Genomic DNA, 24,096 nt, shown 5'->3' with positions numbered 1-24,096 from the left:
GGCTCTAGAGCACAGGCTCAGTAGCTGTGGCCCATGGGCTTAGATGCTCCGCAGCATATGGGATCTTCCTGGACCGGGGATCGAACCCGTGTCCCCTGCATTGGCAGGAGGATTCTTAACCACTGAGCCACCAGGGAAGCCCCACCTACATTCTTTGATCATCTTTATGATCACCACCCTGCACTCTTTCTTGGGAAGATTGCCTTTTTCACTTAATTCATCTTCTGGGGTTTTATCTAATTCCCTTGACTGGAACATGTTCCTCTGTCCCCTCATTTTGTCTAAGTTGCTGTTTGGATTTTTATTTATCTGGTAGGTTAATTATGTTTCCCAACTTTGGAGAAGTGGTCTTCTGTAGGAGACATCCTATGCATCCCGGCAGTGCACCCCCCCTTGTCACCCAAGCTATATGCTCTAGGGGTTCTCCCATGAGGGCTGTGTGGGTCCTTCTTTTGTAGAGGGCTATTTGCGTGATGTGGTAGGCTTTGTTGGCGCCTGGTCCAGTTGGTTGCCAGGCCCTGCCTTGTGCAGAGGCTGCCGGCTGCTGGTTGGTGGGGCTGGAAAACCTCAGGGAGCCCCAGGACTAGTGCTGGCTCACTGGTAGGCAGAGTCAGGGTCCAGAAGACTCCAGGGTTGTTGCCTGTCCACTGGTGGGTGAAGCCAGGTCCTGGAGTTAGTACCAGACTACTGGCAGGCAGACCTGGGTCTTGGAGTCTGGTTTCTAGGCCTAGGGATCCCAGAGCTGGTGTCAGATCACTGGTGTGTGTGTGTGTGTGTGTGTGTGTGTGTGTGTGTGTGTGTGTGTGTGTGTGTGTGTGTGTGTGTGTGTGTGTGTGTGTGTCTCTCCTGACACAGTTGGGTTTGGGGTCCAGGGTGTCCTGAAGCTTGTATTTGGCTGCTAGTGGGCAGGGGGCCAGGGCCAAAGTGGTCTCAGGGCAGGGTCTGGCCTGCTTTGGGCAGGCTGGATTCACAGGCTGTGGGAGTCTGGTTTTCTTGCAGCTAGTGTCTGCCCCTTGGTTGGTGAGACTGGTCCAAAGGCCGCAGCAGGCTTCTGGGAGGGCAGGGCTGGGGCCCAGAGGATTCTGGGACTGGTGCCTTCCCACAGGTAGGTGGAGCTGGGTCCTGAGCCTCTGGTGGGCAGGGCCATGTCTAAAGGCAGCTGTGGGTTCAGGAAGTCTTCAGGCAGCCAGCCTGCTGATGGGTGGGGCTGTTCCCCTGCCTAGTTAGTTTGGCCTGAGGCATCCCAGCACTGGCCCCTACAGGCTACTGAAGCCAGGTCTTGGTGCTAATGAGCTAGAGGGAGGATTCCACAATGGCGACCACTAGCATCAATGTCCACGTGATAGAAGGGAGCTCCCAAGGAATGGCTGCCATCAGCGTCTATGTCCCCAGGGTGAGCTGCAGTTTCCTCTTACCTCTCTGGGAGACTCCCCAAGACCAGCAGGTAAGCCTGGCCCGGGGTCCTATCAAATTACTGCTTTCGCCCTGAGTCCCAGGGCGTGTGATATTTTGTGCACGCCCTTTAAGAATGAAGTCTCTGTTTCCCCCAGTCCTGTGGGACTCCTGATATTAAGCCCTGCTGGCCTTAAAAGTCAAATGCTCTGGGAGCTCAGTTTCCCAGTGCAGGGCCCTCAGGCTGGGGAGCCTGATGTGGGGCTCAGAACTGTCACTGCTGTGGGAGAACCTCTGCAATGTAATTGTCCTCCAGTTGTGGGTCACCCACCTGGGGGAAAAGGACCTGACTATATTGCAAGTCTGCCCTTCCTACCTGTCTTGTTGTGGTTCGTTCCTTATGTCTTTAGTTGTAGAAGGTCTTTTCTGGTAGGTTGTGGTCCTTTTTCATCGATGGTTGCTCTGCAAATAATTCTGATTTTGGTGTGCTTGTGACAGAAGGTGGGCTCAGGGTCTTTCTACTCTGCCATTTGGCCAATCTCCCTGATTTCTATTTTGAAATTCAAATCTTAATTCTACTAATGAATTTGGAGACATAACAATATTTCCTCATGTCATCCACCTCCCTTTTTAATTCTGCTTGCTCTACCTATCTCATTTCTCTTTTTACAAACTGCATTCTTAAAAAGTACAAAGAGATATTTTTCTCAATTTTTATTTTATTTCCTGGAGAAAATATTTTTTAAAAGCATGCCAATCTATCCCTGCATCTACTATGCTATGGTCTCTTTCTTACCTTTTGAATTTTTTCATAGGGTTTATCCTACCTTTCAGTGCAAAAATCTTATGTTTGTCCATAAAAAGGTGAATGAATGTTTACTCTGTAGTTATTCTCATTATTCAGAGGATTATTTTAGAATCCTCCCCTTGGGGAGCTAGTTAATGTAAATTTACATTACCAGGTCATACAGTTCCAGCAGCTGGAGAGTAAGAAGGAAGTTGGAGGCAGGGAAAGCCCTAGCAGAGGAACTTCCCTGTACTGCTTCCAGGAAGAAAGAGTTCCCTATATCCATAACTTAGTTTGGCTCAGCCTAAATACCAAGTAAATGCTATGTGGGTCTGGCTTCCTTTCTCATGCTGGCACCTACCAAATCAGGGATGAAAACATCCTCTGAATTAAGGATTTTCTTCTGGGTATGAGCATGTAATAAAAAAGTAGTTTGGAAAATTAAGTTGTAAGTATCCGTAGTTCTCCTCCTAGCTTTCAAAGAAGGCAAGAACTTTTCTGGCTCAGGCAGTTATCAGGCCTTTAATATGTGAATCAGAGAGAAGTACAGTATAATGGCAGAGCTGATCAGTAGGCCAAACTACTCCATACCTTAAACGACCAGGAAGGACAGGGTAAGGAAGAGAAGTGAGGTCAAGGGAAATGAGATGGAGACGAAAGGAAAGTATCTGAGAGAATGAAAATAGGTGGCTACAGAGAAGGGCAGGATCTGAAGAAAGGGATCTTGAGAGAAGACTTATAGTAATAACTCTTACAATATGATGTGTGCTGTTTCCTCCTCACTGCCCATCCCATCCCCTAAAAACACCACCCTACAGGAAAAATCTACATTGCCTGGATTTGACTTCATGGTATGATGCACCTTAAGGCAGAAGCCAGAGGTCTGCCCCATTTGAGCTGCATGAATTGTATAGCCTCCTAGTGCACTGCTTTCTAATTCTAATCTAGTGGCAGTCCAGGGGTTAGGAGCACAGGCTCTGAAGCCAGACTCTCTTGACTGGGCCCTAGCCCTGCCACTCACAGGCTACTAGCTCTGTGACTTTGAGAAATTCATTTAAACTTTCCATAAAACAGGGATGGTAATAGTACCTACTTCAGAGGGTTATTGTAAGAATTAAAGTTAATTCATGCAAAATGCTTAGAACAGTGCCTGGAGTATACGAGACAGTATAAATGCCTAGTTTATACAATTAATTAAAAATAAACATTATCATTATCACTAAAAATTTTAAGCTTCCTCTCTACCTCCTATGGCTTGCCTCCTTTCAAGCCCCTCTTCTTCTAAATTAGAGGGCATTAGGTGCTATCAGGGGCAGCTCCCACAGCCTTGTTGATGTTCTGCTACCTGTGGTCAATGTGAGAAAACTGGTTTGGAGCAAGAAGAGTAGGGCTGATGTGGTGTGTGTCTCTTCATCCCTACAGCCCACGTTCCTCTACATTACAGGGTTTGCCAGGTGAGCCTCCGAACATTTCTTAGGGACACTGCTACTTCTCAGAAGGGGGTAGGACTTAGCCCTGGGTCTTGCTTCCAAAGGTCTCACTTACTTCTATCCCTAAGAGTATGTCCCCATTTCTAGCATGTCAATGTTCCCTCTCCCTGGTTTCCTGTACTGGGGGCAGGTCATTTCAGTGTGGATCCTATGGAGGCAGGTGGATACCAGGTCATCCTCCCTAATATGTACCCTGGATGATCCCCTCTCCCAGTCTCATTCATTAATTCACTTAACAAATATTTATTTGTCATCTAGATGCAAAGAATACTGAAATAAAAGATACTGTTCTTACCATAAAATCTAACCCTTTTATTCCTCTAGTACACAGTACTTATACAAAATTCTCATTGCTCCTGTCATTGCTCTTGAACAGTTAAATTATACGAACTTCTGAGCTACAAACAACAAGAATGCTTTTGTTCTCAAGGAGCTTCTAATCCAGAGATCAGGGGTGGGTGAATGGGTGAGTGGGTGTGACAAATATGGGTGACATAGGAGTCAGCCTAGGGTGCTACAGTGAACTTAGAATGGGGAAAGGAGAGGAAGGAGGACAGAGAGGAACTCCAAGAATAAAGGGCACAGGAGCTCAGTTTGGGGACTAGCCTTAAATAGCAACTATTTTCCATTTCAAGTCTTTTAACTTGCTCCATGCCCTTTGGAGTCACTGCCAGCTTTTCAGAGTGTTATACACCTACATTGTGGGCCTTCATAAAAACAGCCCAGTGGTAGACAAAAACCAGGCACACTGCTTTTCATACATACCTCGTATTTCATGGTAAAAAATCCATCCCCTCCAATGCCCTCAAGTGCAAAGGCCTGTACAATTGGCCATTTCTCCACTACAAACATATCAAATATCTGCAAGTGACCTAGAGGAATCAAGTACAACATGTATCAAATACCGTCCTGGATATAGCAGTCTAAACCTGATCTAATGTGGTCATTAGACATCATTTCTCACAAGTTCACCACAGCCTCATCAAGCAAAATAAAACTGAAACAGATACACAAACAAGTTACAAAAATTCAGATTTCTCTACAGTATTTTTTCATATTCTGGTTTCCTAACTAAGTAAATAAATAAATAGTGGCCTACTACATCTGACTTGTATCACTAAGTGGATATATTTATTAATAGACAAATTTATTAAAACTTGGCTCCTTTCCCTTAAGAAACACAGCTAACCAACTTCCTCAAGGGAAAAATACCAAATCAAAATTTTTCTTTTCTTATAACAACAAGCTTCAATGTGCAAAATTTTTTTTTTTTTTTTAATAAATAAGATACAAGCACTGCTAAGCTTGTTCATTTTTTCCCTCTGTTTTCACACGTTTTTTTTTCGGCCATGCCGTGTTGGCACGTGGGATCTTAGTTCCCAGACCAGGGATCGAACCCGTGCCCCTGCACTGGAAGCACAGAGTCTTAACCACTGGACCACCAGGGAAGTCCCCTACACATTATTTTTGAGTCTCACTGTCAGCATATTTTTAACAGCTACCCAAATTACTATTTATTATTAGCAAGAGGCCCCACATCTACACTTCAAGTATAATAAGTGGTATAGCATAGATGGCAACTATGGTAAATCCCTTATCAGTTCTTCTGACTGCTGCTGGTAGCATGCTGTGTTGCTGCAGAACCTTCAGTTATGAATACAAGCTTGCATAGGAAAGTTCCCAAATTTCATTCTGCTTGATCCTCTCTGCCTTTAGTGAAAACAGATCAACAGGTTTCCCAGCTGAATGCCTCCACTGAAAGGAGAAGTAAGGACATTCGATTCACACACCATCCCAGCAAGGTTCTAAAATGACTGACTGTCAGATACGCACCTTGGGAGCTGTAAGGAATGCCAATTCTACTACAGTCTCGAACCATGTCCACAAAACTGGCAATTTTAAATTCTTCTGCAGCTTCCTCATCTTCATACTAAAGAAGGAAATAGAAAGGGAACAGGCTCTAATGAGACATCATACAAAATCCCATATTTTCTGTGCATTTTTATTAGTTGTCTCAAATGTCCCAAGAGGGTTTTTTTGTTTGTTTTTGTTTTGTTTTGTTTTGCTTGGCCGCATTGCGTGGCTTGCGGGATCTTAGTTCCCTGACTAGGGACTGAACCCATTCCTTGGCAGTAAAAGCACAGAGTCCTAACCACTGGAACGCTAGGGAATTCCCATCAAGAGGGTTTTTTTTCTTTTTTTCGGTATGCAGGCCTCTCACTGCTGTGGCCTCTCCCGTTGCGGAGCACAGCCTCCGGACACGCAGGCCCAGCGGCCATGGCTCACGGGCCCAGCTGCTCCGCGGCACTCGGGATCCTCCCGAACCGGGGCACGAACCCACGTCCCCTGCATCGGCAGGCGGACTGCCAACCACTGCGCCACCAGGGAAGCCCAAGAGGGTATTTTTAAAGGCAACTTCCAGTGTTCCCTTACCTTACACCACACACAAAAATCAACTCAAAATGGATCAGAGACCTTAATGCAAGAGATAAAACTTGTCCTCAAAAGTCCCCCAAATGCTCATATGGCAAGAAACGTTCTGGACCTACACTGGGTCACAATTTCCATGAAATCCTAAATCTTAAGTCCCAATTTGATTTCTAGCCAAATCTTTGAAAAGGGTCTAAAGGGAAATAGAAACAAATACCAAGAAATCCAAACATGGAAATGTCACAGAGCTTATCAAATTCTCCTGGGGCAGTTCCTAGGCCCGAGAGAATGGACCCAGGCCGGGGATAAAGAAGCAGGGTAGGAAGGCAGGTTCACAAGCCCATTATTAGGTCCCAATTTTAATAGTCCTTTTTGTCTCTTTCAGGCATAAAATTTATTGCTAGGGTAGCCTCATAATGAAATATGAAAAGTTCCACTAAAAAAAATAACCTTTTTTTGTGTAACCACATTTCACAAATTTTTATTTTTTGTGGGGGCCATGTTGCACGGCATGCGGGATCTTAGTTCCACAACCAGGGATCAAACCCATGCCCCCTGCAGTGGAAGCTTGGAGTCCTAACCACTGGACCACCAGGGAACTCCCCAATTTGATTTCTTTAAGGACCTCCTGTTCCCATTCTATCAATACATTTTCCTGAACGAATATCCTCAGAGTGTCTCTAAGCGCCTATTTTATCGTTTCTCCTCACCTCATTTTCGGTCATGCAGTGGAAATGCAGATTTCTCCAATGTGCCACATAGGGTAAAAGATAGCGATAATTTATAGGATTACAGTACAGATGGACACTATCTGATTTAATCAATATAATCACATCTGTAAGAAAAACAAAATTAAAACACAAGATTGTCAAAGGCATTTCCTTTACACATCTTCTGCCCACATAATCAGTAAAACCATTAAAACTACAGAAACAATGTAACAAAACTCTAAACCGAAAATTCTTTAATTAGGCAACGTGCTTATAGTGACTATAGAACACTCAAGTGTGGACAGCAAGCATTTCCTCATCCCCATGCTATGCTTCCACTACTGTGGCCCTCTGGTTGTGGTAGAAAAGTCAAAAGAACAGCCTTCAGGGTGTTTCACAAAGTTCAACACAGCAAAATTTTTTGTACCAAACTCAACTGTGTACTTCACTGTGGAGATAGATAGCAATTGGAAACTCTACAGGTAAAAGCCACTGAGGCAGGAAAACAGCACCAAATATGGCCAGTGACTGGTTCTCCTGCAGACATCAGTGTATAAAGCTCTTGGCTGCTGGCTCATCTGGCTCAAGGCAAATCGTGGGCCCGAGGATACCCTTTGCCTTGCAACCTGGGAAGGGTTATTGTATACAGATGTAAACTCTGTACACAGGAAAGGCTGGGAGGAAGGAAGTAGAGGCAAGTGATCAGCAGCTCACAGATTTAGGGAATAACCATCGATGCTGCTGGGTCAAATAAATAAAGCAATCCCAAAGGTGCAAATAAAACCAAGTAAACTAACAAACAAGCCATGGAACGGGGCAGGAATATTAAAACAGTTTGAACACTGAGAAAGAAAGCAGTCACACTTCCAGAAGAAAAGCAGAGGCTCCATTCTACGGCTCCTCAGAAACCAAAGTCATTAGGCCTCTTTCTAACAAGATGACACTAGGGAAGGGGCTAGAGGAGATGGCTGGAAGTGAGAGAGGAGCATGGGGGCAGGAAGCAACTAAGGCAGCAGGTTTAGGGCAATGCCAACACAGTAACACAGTGTGATGGACCATAATCTACAAAAACATAAGCCCAGTGAATACTGATCTCAGCTGTCTGCACAACTGGGTGGCCCCATGAAATAAAGCTCCATGATGGTGGCCTTTTAAGCCACTCTGAGCTCCACACCTGGTCAGACCCTAGGTGTTCTAGGCAACACAGTATGGAGCAGGCTCTTCACTGCTGACTCTCAGCTAAGTGCTAGAGTTAAAAGGTAGCAAGGGATGGGAAAGAAGCCCCGTCTCATTCTGCTGGGAGACCCACCCTGAATCTCCTGTAGGTCACCTGCTCAATAGTGAGAGTTTGATGTCACGGAGGGCTTCCTGTATAGACTGTACTCTGTACTAATGTGTAACATACTTCGAAGAATTAGGATCCAATAAAAGAAATAATGCAACAGCTACTAAACCTAATGAAGCATGCTCAGGATCTCACAAGACTGATGTCATCACTACAAATAAATTTTAACAGAGTACACAGTCAGGTAAAAGAAGAAAGCATAGAGCACGTAAACTATTTTAAAAGTTTCTTTTTAAAATAAATCCTTTGTGTTTGCCTCTTCTTCTCTCAGATAATTAGGGACTGTAATGTAGAAGATAAATCTGGTGAACTCAGCTTTCTAGTTACTTGGATTTAAAAAATGAATTTATTAATTTGGAAGAAAACGCTCACTTTATAAGCACTCATTGTGCTAGGTGACAGGATAAAGATAAGCAAAAAGGAACACCTCTGAGGATTTAAACTACTTCCTTAATTTCAGTACTGCAATGTCCTTAGCAACCTTGACTGCAGTGAAATGTGTGGTTGATACAAGTATCTGCCTTTTTGTAACTGTCTAAATGAGCTGCCAAGATGAATTCTTTCCAAACCAGTATGTTTTACAGTCTAAGAAAGCATTTTTTAAAATCAAAAGCTGAAACTAAATTTGAATTGAAAAAAAATTAACAGAAGGAATAATTTCACCCTGCTTTCTGTACTTCCTAATAAAAAGAAAATCTTTCACCAATCTATAAGGATAGATACTATTAAGGACTTTACTACAGAAGAATTTTCACATACACTAGGCCAGGGTTCTTCACCTTCAGCACTACTGACAGTTTAGACCAGATCATTCTTTGTTGTGGGGAGCTGTCCTGTGTATGCATTGTAGGATGTTTAGCAGCATCTCTGGCCTCTATCCACTCTGCCCAGTTGTGACAATCAAAAATGTCTTCAGATATTGCCAAATGTCCCCTGGGGGATAAAACTGCCCCCAGTTGAGAACCACTGTACTAGATCCACAGCAAGATTATTTCAACATCAGATGTTTGCTTTCACACGTCCCCCAGCTGCTTCACAAGAGCTGTCTCTCATCCATTTTGACTTGTCTATTCCTGTGTCTCCTGATCCATCTGGCAGACAAGTCATAATGCTAAGTATGTGATATCAGAGATAGCTCCTGGGCATCACCCCATAGCAGCATGAACACAGGGTGAGTGTCTCAGAGCCAAGGAAAGGGGAATGTAAGCAGAAAGTCTGCATTGTAGTCACAGGCATCGTCATAAATTACAGCTCACAGAAAACAATTCCCAAAGACAGAGCAGGACAAAGAGCCTTTGTTCCTAAGCTGAAGATCCACATGAAGTCCTCCTTGCAGGAGTAGCCTGCAGGCTTATCCTTGAATCACAGCTGAGAGTGCTTTCATAGGACAACGGCACATAATATGAACCTCCCAGCATGTAGAGGCAATGGAAAATTCAGAGGAAAACTAGTACCTTGCCAAGAAGATATAAAGCCAAATATTAATGTTTACTTTTTTCCTCTAAAACCAATTGATCTAGTAAACATACTCTGAAAACTACTTGTCACTAGTCTCTTATAATCCAGCAGGTAACCTACAGAGCATATTACTTAACATATCAGCAAAGAAGAAATGTCGTTTTTCATTAATAAAAAAAGCAAAAATATACTGGATCTTCAGGCTATTTTAAATTTGATATTTTTCCATAAAAAGTCCATGAAATAAGAATCCAAAGTACTATATCACTTACTCCTCTCTCACACAGAGTTCACCAATATATACTTACCATCTAGAACCTCTTCAGAAAACCCTGTTTTCTCAAAATCACTGGTATTCTGATTGTACAAACCAAACAGAAGATAATTTGCCAGCTCTCTGCAGCCTTCATTGTACCTGCTATCGATTCCTGCAAGGCAAAAAAGGCTTTGATCAGCTGTACTGTACTACGGGGAACATATGAGTCCCAACGGTTTGCCCCTGCTCAGCAAAACCCTAGTGGTTAAGTTAAAGGCAGCACCTCAGACCAGTTTTGTGCCAGAAGCCAAACTAAACAACTCTGAAAGAAGCAGGCCTCAGCATCAAGTACTCTTACATGGATTCAAGATCTATATAGTTGAGACAGTCAAACAGCACAGAACATAGAAGCTGTTAATTTAATCAAAAGCAATTCTTGAGGATAGAAGGAACCAGAAAATATAGTCCAAGTCCTGCCATAGTTGGTTAAAATTTTTTAATACTTTCAGTTAGAATAGGAATAGGCATCAGAAAAGTATTCTCTTCTCAAAGAGACCTTTACCAAAACACGTGGAATTAAATAAAGGAGGATTAAGGTGGTTTGAAAAGAACTCAAAGAAGTAAAAAGAGGACAAGTGAATGAAACCTCAGACATCCATCATTTCACAAATATTTATCAGGCCCAAGGCCTAGCACTCTGGTGGGTGCTGAAGCATGTAGTAAACATGCCTACAGATGGTCTTCACAAAGCTTACAGTATAGTAGGGCTGGGTCAGAGACTAATAAAAAGGAAATTAAATACTGCCTTCACAACTGCCTTTCAATGCCACAGGCACATATACTACCTGGTTCCTGGATATCTGTGAAGGCCCAGAGCTATGACTCTGGACAAGAGGGACATGTCAAGGGCAGGAGGCAGCTGGCTACGTGAGGCTAAAAGGAAGGGGCTGGGGCAGAAGAAGCTCCAAGAATGGAAATATGGCTGGAGCCTGGGAAACAGGACTGTCAGTTGTTATTCAGACCAGTGAAAAGTAATGGGCATTCAGACCAGAGGGGCTTAGAGACCACCTGTGGCAGGGGACTTCAAATATGGGAAGACTTCTTTCTGAGCAAGATCAAAGCAGCACACCCTCTTTTATGCCATCCAACACTTTAGTGAAGAAAGAGATGAAAAAGATTCAAAAACAGAAATTACCTGGCCTACATAAGGCCTGAAGTAGAAAGGGCTACAGAGTTAAAAATAACCAGTGGACTGGGCAGCATGTCCTCTTCTAAGGATTCCAGCTACATAAACTGCCACAAAAAATGCTAACATTAAAAAGACTGACCATGTAAAATTAAAGGTAAAAGATACTATATGTAACCACTTTAGTTAATAAAGTTGTTTCCCATGGGGGAATTTTGGGCTACAAATCTGATACTGCTAAACATGCATACTGGAATTAAACAAGTAAATGGATGGTAGACGGTAGGTGCCAAGTTTCTCACTGGTGGAGTGGAAGTTTACAGATAAGCAAGAGAAGGAGGCTAGAATGATCCATGTAGTAATGGGTTAGAGCTAGAAACACTAATATGAATTCACGTTTAGCTTAATACAGTAGAGACAGTTATATAACATTTACAGATGTGTATATATACACCACTTAAGGTACACACATATATTTCCTTACTTTGTCAGCTGAGAGGGCCTAAAAGCAATGACATCCCAGTAGCAAAGAGCATACCCAGTGCCCAGATCTTGGTTTCTAATACCATTCTCCAATAAAAGAAATCAGGGCTTCTTAGAGAAATAGCTGATTCTAGGACTGAAGCAGGTAATATATAAAATAAGATTGAAGCATCTTATAGTGTCAGAAAGTACAGAAGTACTAAATAAACTAAAACTTTTATGGAGATATATCAAAGGGAGGGATGTAGGAACCAACTGAAAGAGCCCCAAACGGCCAAGGCTGGAACAATCTGAAGTAGTAGTAGGTTATAACCTAAGGTATAAATGAAGTAGTACTGGATTTTAACTCAAAGTATAAAATAAATCTCCATGAAGACATACAAACAAACGATTGAATAAATAAATAAATGGGGGAGAAGAGACAAATATCCCATGCAGAAGAATTTCAAATAATTTATGTAGACACTACCCTCCTCAAGGCAATGGAGCATAATCCCTGCTCCTTAAGTGTGGGCTCATAGTGACTTCCTTCCAAAGAGGACAATATGGAAGGAGGGGTGGGGAGAGTACTTTACAATGCAGAACCTGACAAATATTATCTTAGCCAAGTGATCAAAGTCAATATAAACAGTGAAAAGTCTTGTTAGTATGTATCCTTGATATGTGATGAAAATGGCATGTTGCTTCATTGGTCTTGCACTCCAAAATCCATAACCCCAGTCTAAGCATGAGAAAAACATACGAAAAATCCCAAAAGAGGGATTTCACATATGTCAAAACTTATCACATTGTACACTTGAAATATGTGCAGTTTACTATACATGAATTATACCACCATAAAGCTGTTTTAAAAAAAAGGTTAGCAGAAATTCAGTGAGAACATCTCCTACACCCTAATAACTAAATGAAAAATGCCAAAGTGGAAGGAGTTGAGTCAGAGTTGCTCAGAAGGATACTGTAGAGGCTAGAGGACAGATTAAACCAACCAACCAACCAACCATGAGATGCTATGATAACTCTAATTACTCAAAAAAGCAGAATTCACTAAACCCCAGAAGCTGTTTAAAAACACACAAGTGGTTATAAAGCAGAAACTAACACACCATTGTAAAGCAATTATACCCCAATAAAGATGTTAAAAAAAAAAAACAAAAAAAAACCCACACAAGTGCCTCATTGATTTCTTGCTTCACATTCACATACAGCTGTTTGTCCTGAAGGTTTTTTTTGGTTGCACCACGCAGCATGTGGGATCCTAGTTCCCTGACTAGGGATCGAACCCACAGCCCCTGCATCAGAAGCACATAGTCTTAACTGCTGGACCGCCAGGGAAGTCCCTGTCCTGAAGGTTTATTAAGTTTTTACCTCAATCTTCACACCCAACTTCAAACATCAATTTCTGCAACATTTGTGTTTTCATTGAAAAAATATATATAAATATGTGTGTATATATATATAAATATATATATAGAGTCTCATGATATTTTTATAAGTAGACTTTTTTCTCGATCCTTTAGTATTCTATATTCAAGGAGCCCACATGATTTTATGCTGCCTATATTTACTAGGCTGAGCCTTAACTAACAGAAATAACAGTAACAAACAGGTGATTTTATTCATAAGTAAATTCATGGCAAAGACAGCCCCCACAACCTTGATGGCTGCAGCTAGAAAGAGAATCCAGTGAGTGTTGTTTCAGCATTTGACTGGAATTCTAGGGCCACCATAAACTATGTCTCTTAGCTAAGTGAGTGATGAAGCCAAGATTCAAACCCAAAACCTGCCTGGCTCCAGAGTGCACGTTTTTAACCACTCTGCCCACTGCCTATCGTAAGTTTAAATGCAAGTGCTATTAAGTGAAAAAATAAAATTATGCATAGACTATCTGAGGAAGGACAAACAAGAAAGTGGTTCGCTCCTGGGAAGGAAATTGGGTGATTGACAGACAAACACCTGACCTAAGCAAGTTTTATGACTCAATACTGTGAATGTAAATGAAAGTGAGATAAAGAAGGAGATTGACCTGACATAGGAAAATCTCCAAGATATACTTATCAAGTGAAAAATTTTCAATTAGATTAACAACAATATACATAAAATGTTTCCTTTTATGTTAAAAAAAATATGGTTGATATTATCTCTGGGGAGTGGGACGGGGTAACTGGGATGATTAGAAAATTTTGTTCATTATTATTTGTGTAATGTCTTAATTTTTAAATTATATGATGTGTTTTCATAATAAAAACAGTGTTAAAGAACAAATAAATGCCGAATTCTGCCACTCCATGGCCCTGAGCAAGTCTGTTTCATCTCCCAGAGTCTCAGTTTCCTCCTCTGTAAAAAAGGGGCAACACTGCTTCTTGTAAGGTTGCTGTGAGGAGAAATGAGGTAACATGTACAAAGTGCCTGCTCTGTGGTACAGGCTCCCTATCTCACTGATATCTCACCTGACCTCATTAAAACAGCAACAGATCTCAGGGGAACAAAAGCTGGGAGAAGAATACTAACTCACAGCTTATCTCACAGTGATGATACTATTATTAATATCTTCCTGTGAACAGAAGCCAAGTTGTCCCAGCCCTGAGTCCCACCTTGTTAAAAGCACTGACCTAGGATGCAGAGGATTCCATCGGGTTGAGACTTGCTGCTCTGGGTCAGGATGCTCTGAACCTGGCGGAGTCGACTGCAGCTGCAATAAGAACAGAAATCAGCTTCCTGAGTGCCAGCATATGAAGGCATGAGGAAGGGAACGACTGCTAGGGATGGAAACTGGTCCTTATCTGACTTTGGTATCAGAATCATAACAAGAAATTAGGGAGTATTTTTTTTCTTCTATTTTTTGGAAGAGATTAGGCAGAAGTGGTCTGAAGACTAAGTCTGAACTGCTGATTACAAACTGATGGTCAGTGGCTCTCTGGCTCAACAAAGGATGGAGCCAAAGGCCCTCTCATGATGAATGCTGGACAGGACTAGAACTGAGCAGCTGACCAGAAGGACTTCCAATGACTTCTCAATTTTGAAGTTTAATCAAAGAAGAGTTTCTACACTTACCTGTGCTAACTGTGGTCATCATTGGTCTGTTAAAAACGAAACAAATAACAAACAGATGAAAACTAAAAACTGGCCTAAGGACCTAAAGGAAGCTCTGATGTATCATCATAACTACCCCCACAGAGAGTGTCAGTAGATGGTACTTGCTCCCATTTCTGTGCAGATCTCTGATTCCATTGGTTTTAGGCATATGCCCTTCCTCCCAAACAAAGCATAAGGAGAGACATGACCAGATGTTAATATCACTTCTAAGGACCCCATGCTTTCCATATCAATCCCTCCTCCTTCCCAGAAGTCCGAGAGAGAGCTGGTCACTTTCCTGCTTGAGACTGATCTTTCCATAAGGTCTGTCCACATCACCTTCAGGTCCAAGATCTGTCTCCAGTATTCATTCCCTAACACTCCTATATTAATTTTTTTCCCTACAGTCAACATATTCCCAGCCCTACCACATCATTATTATCTAAGATCCTCCATAAACCAACTACAGTAACTGTTCCATCCATAACAATCAGATTTCATCCTCACCCCTCTGTTCCGGTACACTGCCCTACACTCACCCGAGCAATAGTGTATCCAGCCAAACAACACCACTTCCCTTCCTTGGATTCTCTTTCCCTGCCTGGATTCTTTCTGATGTTCCCATACCCCAAGTCCATGACTTAGTGGTCATTATCACTGTCTTCCCTCAAGATGTTCACAATCTTCCACCTAATACTGAAACCAAAGATAGCACCAAAAAATAGAAACCTACAGATCAATATCTACCATGAATATAGATATAAAAATCCTCAATAAAATATTAGCAAATAGAATTCAAAAACATACAAAAAGAATTGTACACCATGACCAAGATGGATGCAAGGCTGTTTCACTACTGGTAAATCAATCAATATAATCCACAATCTAATAGGCTAAAGAAGAAAAAAAAAATCACACAACCATATAATTGATGCAGAAAAATCATCTAACAGAATTCAACACCCATTCATAATAAAAACACTTAGAAAACTAGAAATAGAGTTTCCTCAACTTGATAAAGAACATCTACAAAAAACCTCCAAAGCAAAGTTTGGAATATACTTAATGGTGAAAGAACTAAATGAGGAACAAGAAAAATATGTCTGCTCTCATTACTCCGATTCAACATAATACTGGAAGTTCTAGCCAATGCGATAAGGCAAAAAAAAAAAAAAAAGGAAATAAAAGGCATAAAGATAGAAAAGGAAGACATAAAACTATTGCTATTTGCAGATGACATAATGACCTATGCAGGGAATCTCACAGAATCTACAAAAAACAAAATCTGAGAACTAATAAGTGAATTCAACAAAGTCACAAGATCAACGTATAAAAACCAACCGTATAAATGAACACACAGAAACCAAAATTAAAAATACAGTATCATTTAAATATAAATCTAACAAAACATGCACAGGACATACAAGCTAAAAACTACAAAACACTGATAAAGGAAACCAAAAAAGATATAAGTAAGTGGAGAGACATATTTTATTTACAGACTGGAAGACTCAACATAATATAGATGTCAATTCTCCTTAAATTAATGTACAAGTTTAACACAATTCCTATCATAATCGCAGCAAGCTTTTTTGTAGATACAGAAAAGATTACTCTAAAACTTACATGGAATGGCAAAGGAACATTCTAAAATAGCTAAAACTTTTCTGAAAATGAATAAAGTGGGAGGAATCACTCTACCTGATGTCAAGACTTATTAGAGAGGCAGGTTCAAGATGGTGGAGTAAAAGGACGTGCACTCACTCCATCTTGCGAGAGCACTGGAATCACAACTAACTGCTGAACAGTCATCGACAGGAAGACACTTGAACTCACCAAAAAAGATACCCCAAAACCAAAGACAAAGGAGAAGCCATAATGAGACAGTAGGACGGGCACAATCACAATAAAATCAAATCCCATAACTGCTGGGTGGGTGACTCACAAACTGGAGAACAATTGTACCACAGAAGTCCGCTCACTGGAATGAAGTTTCTGAGTACCACGTCAGGCTTCCCAACCTGGGGGTCTGGCAAAGGAAGGAGGAATTCCCAGAGATTCAGATTTTGACAGCTAACGGGATTTGTTTGCAGGATATTGACAGGACTGGGGGAAACAGAGACTCCACTCTTGAAGGGCACATACAAAGTAGTGTGTGTGTCAGGGCTCAGGGGGAAGGAGCAGTGACCCCATAGGAGGCTGAACCAGACCCACCTGCTATTCTTGGAGGGTCTCCTGAAGAGGTGGGGGATGGCTGTGGCTCACTGGTGGGACAAGGACACTGGCAGCAGAAGTTCTGGGAAGTAATCCTTGGCATGAGCCCCCCCCCACCCCCGGAATCTAACATTAGCCCCACCAAAGAGCCTGTAGTCTCCAGTGCTCGGTCGCCTCAGGCCAAACAACCAACAGGGAGGGAACCCCGCCCCAGCCATCAGCAGACAAACAGATGAAAGTTTTACTGAGCTCTGCCCACCAAAGCAACACCCAGCTCTACCCACCACCAGTCCCTCCCATCAGAAAATTTGCACAAGCCTCTTAGATAGCCTCATCTACCAGAAGGCAGACAACAGAAGCAAGAAAACCTACAATCCTGCAGCCTGTGGAACAAAAAACACATTCACAGAAAGACAGACAAAATGAAAAGGCAGAGGGCTAGGTACCAGATGAAGGAACAAGATAAAACCCCAGGAACACAACTAAATGAAGTGGAGACAGGCAACCTTCCAGAAAAAGAATTCAGAATAATAACAGTGAAGATGATCCAGGACCTTGAAAAAGAATGGAGGCAAAGATTGAGAAGATGCAAGAAATGTTTAACAAAGACCTAGAAGAATGAAAGAAAAAAACACCTAGAAGAATTAAAGAACAAACAAACAGAGGTGAACAATACAATAAATGAAATGAAAAATACACTAGAAGGAATCAATAGCAAAATAACTGAGGGAGAAGAACGGATGAGTGACCTGGAAGACAGAATGGTGGAATTCACTGCTGCAGAACAGAATAAAGAAAAAAGAATGAAAAGAAATGAAGACAGCCTAAGAGACCTCTGGGACAACATTAAACGCACCAACATACACATTATAGGGGTCCCAGAAGGAAAACAGAAAGGACCCAAGAAAATACCTGAAGAGATTATAGTCGAAAACTTCCCTAACACGGGAAAGGAAATAGCCACCCAAGTCCAGGAAGCGCAGAGAGTCCCAGGCAGGCTAAACCCAAGGAGAAACACACCGAGACACATAGTAACCAAATTGGCAAAAATTAAAGACAAAGAAAAATTATTAAAAGCAACAAGGGAAAAACAACAAATAACATACAAGGGAACTCCCATAAGGTTAATAGCTGATTTCTCAGCAGAAATTCTGCAAGCCAGAAGGGAGTGGCATGATGTATTTAAAGTGATGAAAGGGAAGAACCTACAACCAAGATTACTCTACCCAGAAAGGATCTCATTCAGCTTCGATGGAGAAATCAAAAGATTTACAGACAAGAAAAGCTAAGAGAATTCAGCGCCACCAAACCAGCTCTACAACAAATGCTAAAGGAACTTCTCTAAGTGGGAAACACAAGAGAAGAAAAGGACCTACAAAAACAAACCCAAGGGCTTCCCTAGTGGCGCAGTGGTTGAGAGTCCGCCTGCCGATGCAGGGGACACGGGTTCGTGCCCTGGTCTGGGAAGATCCCACATGCCGCGGAGCGGCTGGGCCCGTGGGCCATGGCTGCTGAGCCTGCGCGTCCGGAGCCTGTGCTCCACAAAGGGAGAGGCCACGACAGTGAGAGGCCCGCGTACCGCAAAAAAAACAAAACAAACAAATGAAAAAAAACAATTAAGAAAATGGTAACAGGAACATACATACTGATAATTACCTTAAAGGTGAATGGATTAAATGCTCCAGCCAAAAGACACAAGCTCTCTGAATGGATATAAAAACAAGACCCATATATATGCTGTCTAAAAGTAACCCACTTCAGACCTAAGGACACATACAGACTGAAAGTGAGGGGATGGAAAAAGAAAGAAAAAAATCAAAAGAAAGCTGGAGTAGCAATACTCATATCAGATAAAATAGACTTTAAAATAAAGAATGTTACAAAAGACAAAGAAGCACACTACATACTGATCAAGGGATCAATCCAAGAAGAATATATAACAATTATAAATATACATGCCCTCAACATAGGAGCACCTCAATACGTATGGCAAATGCTAACAGCTATAAAAGAGGAAATCGACAGTAACACAATAATAGTGGGGGACTTTAACACCTCACTTACACCAATGGACAGATCATACAAAATGAAAATAAATAAGGAAACAGAAGCTTTAAATGACACAATAGACCAGATAGATTTAATTGATATTTATAGGCCATTCCATCCAAAACCAGCAGATTACACTTTCTTCTCAAGTGCGCACGGAACATTCTCCAAGATAGATTACATCTTGGGTCACAAATCAAGCCTCACTAAATTTAAGAAAATTGCAATCATATCAAGCATCTTTTCTGACCACAACACTACGAGATTAGAAATGAATTACAGGGAGAAAAACGTAAAAAATGCAAACACATGGAGGCTAAACAATAAGTTACTAAATAACCAAGAGATCACTGAAGAAATCAAAGAGGAAATCAAAAAATACCTAGAGACAAATGACAATGAAAACACGACGATCCAAAACCTATGGGATGCAGCAAAAGCAGTTCTAAGAGTGAAGTTTATAGCTATACAAGCCTACCTCAAGAAACAAGAAAAATCTCAAATAAACAATCTAACCTTACACCTAAAGGAACTAGAGAAAGAAGAACAAACAAAACCCAAAGTTAGCAGAAGGAAAGAAATCATAAAGATCAGAGCAGAAATAAATGAAATAGAAAGAAAGAAAACAATAGCAAAGATCAATAAAACTAAAAGCTGGTTCTTTGAGAAGATAAACAAAATTGATAAACCTTTAACCAGACTCATCAAGAAAAAAAGGGAGAGGACTCAAATCAGTAAAATTAGAAATGAAAAAGGAGAAATTACAATGGACACCACAGAAATACAAAGCATCATAAGAGACTACAAGAAACTCTATGCCAATAAAATGGACAACCTGGAAGAAATGGACAAATTCTCAGAAAGGTATAACCTTCCAAGACTGAACCAGGAAGACATAGAAAATAAGAACAGAACAATCACAAGTAATGAAGTTGAAACTGATTAAAATTCTTCCAACAAACAAAAGTCCAGGACCAGATGGCTTCACAGGTGAATTCTATCAAACATTTAGAGAAGAGCTTCTCAAACTCTTTCAAAAAACTGCAGAGGAAGGAACACTCCCAAACTCATTCTACGAGGCCAGCATCACCCTGATACCAAAACCAGACAGATAGTACAAAAAAAGAAAATTACAGACCAAGACTACTGATGAATATAGATGCAAAAATCCTCAAAAAAATAATAACAAGCAGAATCCAACAACACATTAAAAGGATCATACACCATGATCAAGTGGGATTTATCGCAGGGATGCAAGGATTCTTCAATATACACAAATCAATGTGATACACCATATTAACAAATTGAAGAAGAAAAACCATATGATCATCTCAATAGATGCAGAAAAAGCTTTTGACAAAACTCAACACCCATTCATGATAATACCTCTCCAGAAAGTGGGAATAGAGAGAACCTACCTCAACATAATAAAGGCCACATACGACAAACCCACAGCAAACATCATTCTCAGTGGTGAAAAACTGAAAGCATTTCATCTAAGATCAGGAACAAGACAAGGATGTCCACTCTCGCCACTATTATTCAACATAGTTTCAGAAGTCCTAGCCACAGCAATCAGAGAAGAAAAAGAAACAAAAGGAATACAAATTGGAAAAGAAGAAGTAAAACTGTCACTGTTTGCAGGTGACATGAAACTATATATAGAAAATCCTAAAGATGTCACCCCGAATAACCAAAGCAATCTTGAGGGAAAAAAAAGGAGCTGGAGGAATCAGACTCCCTGACTTCAGACTATACTACAAAGCTACAGTAGTCAAGACAATATGGTACTGGCACAAAAACAGAAATATAGATCAATGGAACAGAACAGAAAGCCCAGAGATAAACCCACACAAGTAATCTATGACAAAGGAGGGCAAGGATATACAATGGAGAAAAGACAGTCTCTTCTAAAAGTGGTGCTGGGAAAACTGGACAGCCACATGTAGAAGAATGAAATTAGAACACTCCCTAACACCATATACAAAAATAATCTCAAAATGGATTAAAGACCTAAATATAAGACCGAACACTATAGAACTCTTAGAGAAAAACATAGGAAGAACACTCTTTGACATAAATCACAGCAAGATCTTTTTTGACCCACCTCCTAGAATAATGGAAATAAAAACAAAAATAAACAAATGGGACCTAATGAAATTTAGAAGCTTTTGCAGAGCAAAGAAAAGTATAAACAAGACAAAAAGACAACCCTCAGAATGGGAGAAAATATTTGCAAATGAATCAACAGACAAAGGATTAATCTCCAAAATATATATAAGCTCATGCAGCTCAATAATACAAAAACAAACAACCTAATCAAAAAATGGGCAGAAGACCTAAATAGACATTTCTCCAAAGAAGACATACAGATGGTCAAGAGGCACATGAAAAGCTGCTCAACATCACTATTAGAGAAATGCAAATCAAAACTACAAAGAGGGGACTTCCCTGGCGGTCCAGTGGTTAAGACTTGGCCTTCCAATGCAGGGGATGTGGGTTCAATCCCTGGCTGGGAAACTAAGATCCTACATGCCTCGCAGGCAAAAAACCAAAAACATAAAAACTGAAGCAATATTGTAAAAAATTCAACAAAGACTAAAAACAGTACACATCAAAAAAACAAAAACAAAATCTTAAAAAAAAAAAAAAACGACAATGAGGTATCACCTCACACCGGTTAGAATGGGCATCATCAGAAAATCTACAAACAACAAAGGCTGGAGACGGTGTGGAGAAAAGGGAACTCCCTTGCACTGTTGGTGGGAATGTAAATTGATACAGCCACTATGGAGAACAGTATGGACATTCCTTAAAAAACTAAAAATAGAATTATCATAAGACCCAGCAATCCCACTACTGGGCATATACCCAGAGAAAACCATAATTCAAAAAGACACATGCACCTCAATGTTCACTGCAGCACTATTTACAAAGCCAGGTCATGGACGCAACCTAAATGCCCATAGACAGATAAATGGATAAAGAAAATGTGGTACATATATGCAATGGAATATTACTCAGCCATAAAATGAATGAAACTGGGTCATTTGCAGAGACTTGGATGGACCTATAGACTGTCATACAGAGTGAAGCAAGTCAGAAAAAGAAAAACAAATATTTTATATTAACGCATATATGTGGAATCTAGAAAAATGGTACAGATGAACCAGTTTGCAAGGCAGAAATAGAGACAGAGAGGTAGAGGACGAAAGTATGGACACCAAGAGGGGGAAAGCAGGGTGGTGGGGGTGGTGGGATGAATTGGGATGATTGGGATTGACATATATACACTAACACGTATAAAACAGGTAACTAATAAGAACCTGCTATATAAAAAAATAAAATAAAATTCAAAAAAATTTAAAAAACTTATTATATAGCTAAAGTAATCAAGACTGTGGTTCTGGCTGAGAGACAGACACATAGATCAATGGAACGGAAAGCCAGAAATAGGCCCACAAAAATATAGCCAATTAATATTTGACAAAGGGTAGAAAGTGATTCAATAGAGGAAAAATAGTCTCTTCAATAAATGGTGCTGAAACAACTGGATATCCATAGACAAAAACATGAACCTCAACCTAAACTTTATAACTTTCACAAAAATTAAGATAGATCATAGATTTAAAAATTTTGATATAAAACTATAAAATCTTTAGAAGAAAAAAGAATAAATATTCAGGGCTTAGGATTTAATGAAGTTCTTAGGCTTGATACCAAAAGTATGATCCATTAAAAATTTGATAAATTAGACTTCAGCAAAATTTTAAACTTTGATTTGTGAAAGAACCTGTTGGGAGAATGAAAAGACAAGCTACAGATTGGGAGAACATATTTGCAAATCACTTACCTAACCAAGCAGCATACATAAGAAACTCTCCAAACTCAACAGTAAAAAAACAATCCAATTAGAAAACAGGCCAAAGGCATGAAAAAACATTTTCTCAAAGAGGATACAGAGATGGCACATAAGCACATGAAAACATGTTCAACATCATTATCCATTAGGGAAATCCAAGTTAAAACCACAATGAGGTATTACTACACATCTATTAGAAAAGCTAAAATATCCATAACAAATGGTGACGATACCGAAATGCTGGTGAGGATTCAGAGAAACTGAATCATTCACAGATTTCTGAAGTAAATTAAAGAAGACACCAATAATGGAAATACATTCACATTCATGCATTGGAAGACTTAATACTGTTAAGCTATCAATACTACACAAAACAATCTACAGATTCAATATAATCTCCATCACAATTCCAGGAACTTATATATATAGTTTTATATATATATATATAAATTTTTATTGGGTCATAATTGATTTACAATGTTGTGTTAGTTTCAGGTGTACAGCAAAGTGAATCTGTTATACAAATACACATATCCACTCTTTTTATTAGATTCTTTTCCCTTATAGGCCATTACAAAGTATTGAGTAGAGTTCCCTGTGCTATACAGTAGGTCCTTATTAGTTATCTATTTTATATATAGTAGTGTATATGTGTCAATCCCAATTTTCCAATTTATCCCTCCCCTCCACTCCAGAAACTTTTTTTGAAGAAACAGAAAAATCCATCCTAAAATTCATAGTAATTTCAAGGAACCCAGAATAGACAAAACAATAATGAAAAAGGATAAAGCTGGAGGAAACACTTCCTGATTTCAAAAGTTATTACAAAGCTAATCATAACAGTTTGGTACTGGCATAAAGATAGACATATAGAACAGGGGTCCCCAATCCCCGGGCTGTGGACCGGTAAGGGTCTGCAGTCTGTTAGGAACCCAACCACACAGCAGGAGGTGAGCGGCGGGCGAGCGAGCAAAGCGTCATCTGCAGCTCCCCATCACTCACATTAATTACCCCCTGAACCATCCCCCCCACACCTGGTCCGTGGAAAAACTGTCTTCCACGAAACCTGTCCGTGGTGCCAAAAAGGCTGGGGACCACTGATTATAGAACAATGGAATAGAATAGAGAGCCCAGTAATAAACTCTTTTTGTGACTGGCTTATTTCACTTACTATAATGTGCTCATGGTCAAATGATTTTTGACAAGGGTACCAGGATTGAGAAAGGAGAGTTTTTTTCAACAAATGGTTTTGGGAAAACTGTATAGTCACATGCAAATTAAAAAAAAAAAAAAAAAGGATTCAAACTCTGACTTTACACCATATACAAAATTTAACTCAGAATAAAGACCTCAATGTAAACC

General features: G+C 40.5%; 1 protein-coding gene across 2 annotated transcripts in view; it reads right to left on the bottom strand.

Annotated features, from left to right (window-relative positions):
* The window catches only part of DNAAF9 (dynein axonemal assembly factor 9), a gene marked incomplete at its 5' end in the record, with an annotated part of 146,909 nt that overhangs the window by 107,135 nt on the left and 15,678 nt on the right, over positions 1-24,096 (bottom strand). For both annotated transcript variants that reach the window (XM_082858006.1, XM_082858007.1), the window contains 5 exons: positions 4,435-4,541; positions 5,503-5,599; positions 6,810-6,934; positions 9,921-10,040; positions 14,147-14,226. In XM_082858006.1, coding sequence (XP_082714132.1) covers positions 4,435-4,541; positions 5,503-5,599; positions 6,810-6,934; positions 9,921-10,040; positions 14,147-14,226 — 529 coding nt within the window. The remainder of the gene's footprint in view (positions 1-4,434; positions 4,542-5,502; positions 5,600-6,809; positions 6,935-9,920; positions 10,041-14,146; positions 14,227-24,096) is intronic.

This window comes from Leucopleurus acutus (assembly GCF_964270905.1).
Source record: "Leucopleurus acutus genome assembly, chromosome: 16".
In the NCBI taxonomy this organism is placed as follows: domain Eukaryota; kingdom Metazoa; phylum Chordata; class Mammalia; order Artiodactyla; family Delphinidae; genus Leucopleurus; species Leucopleurus acutus.
This window is presented reverse-complemented; position numbering and strand designations above follow the sequence as displayed.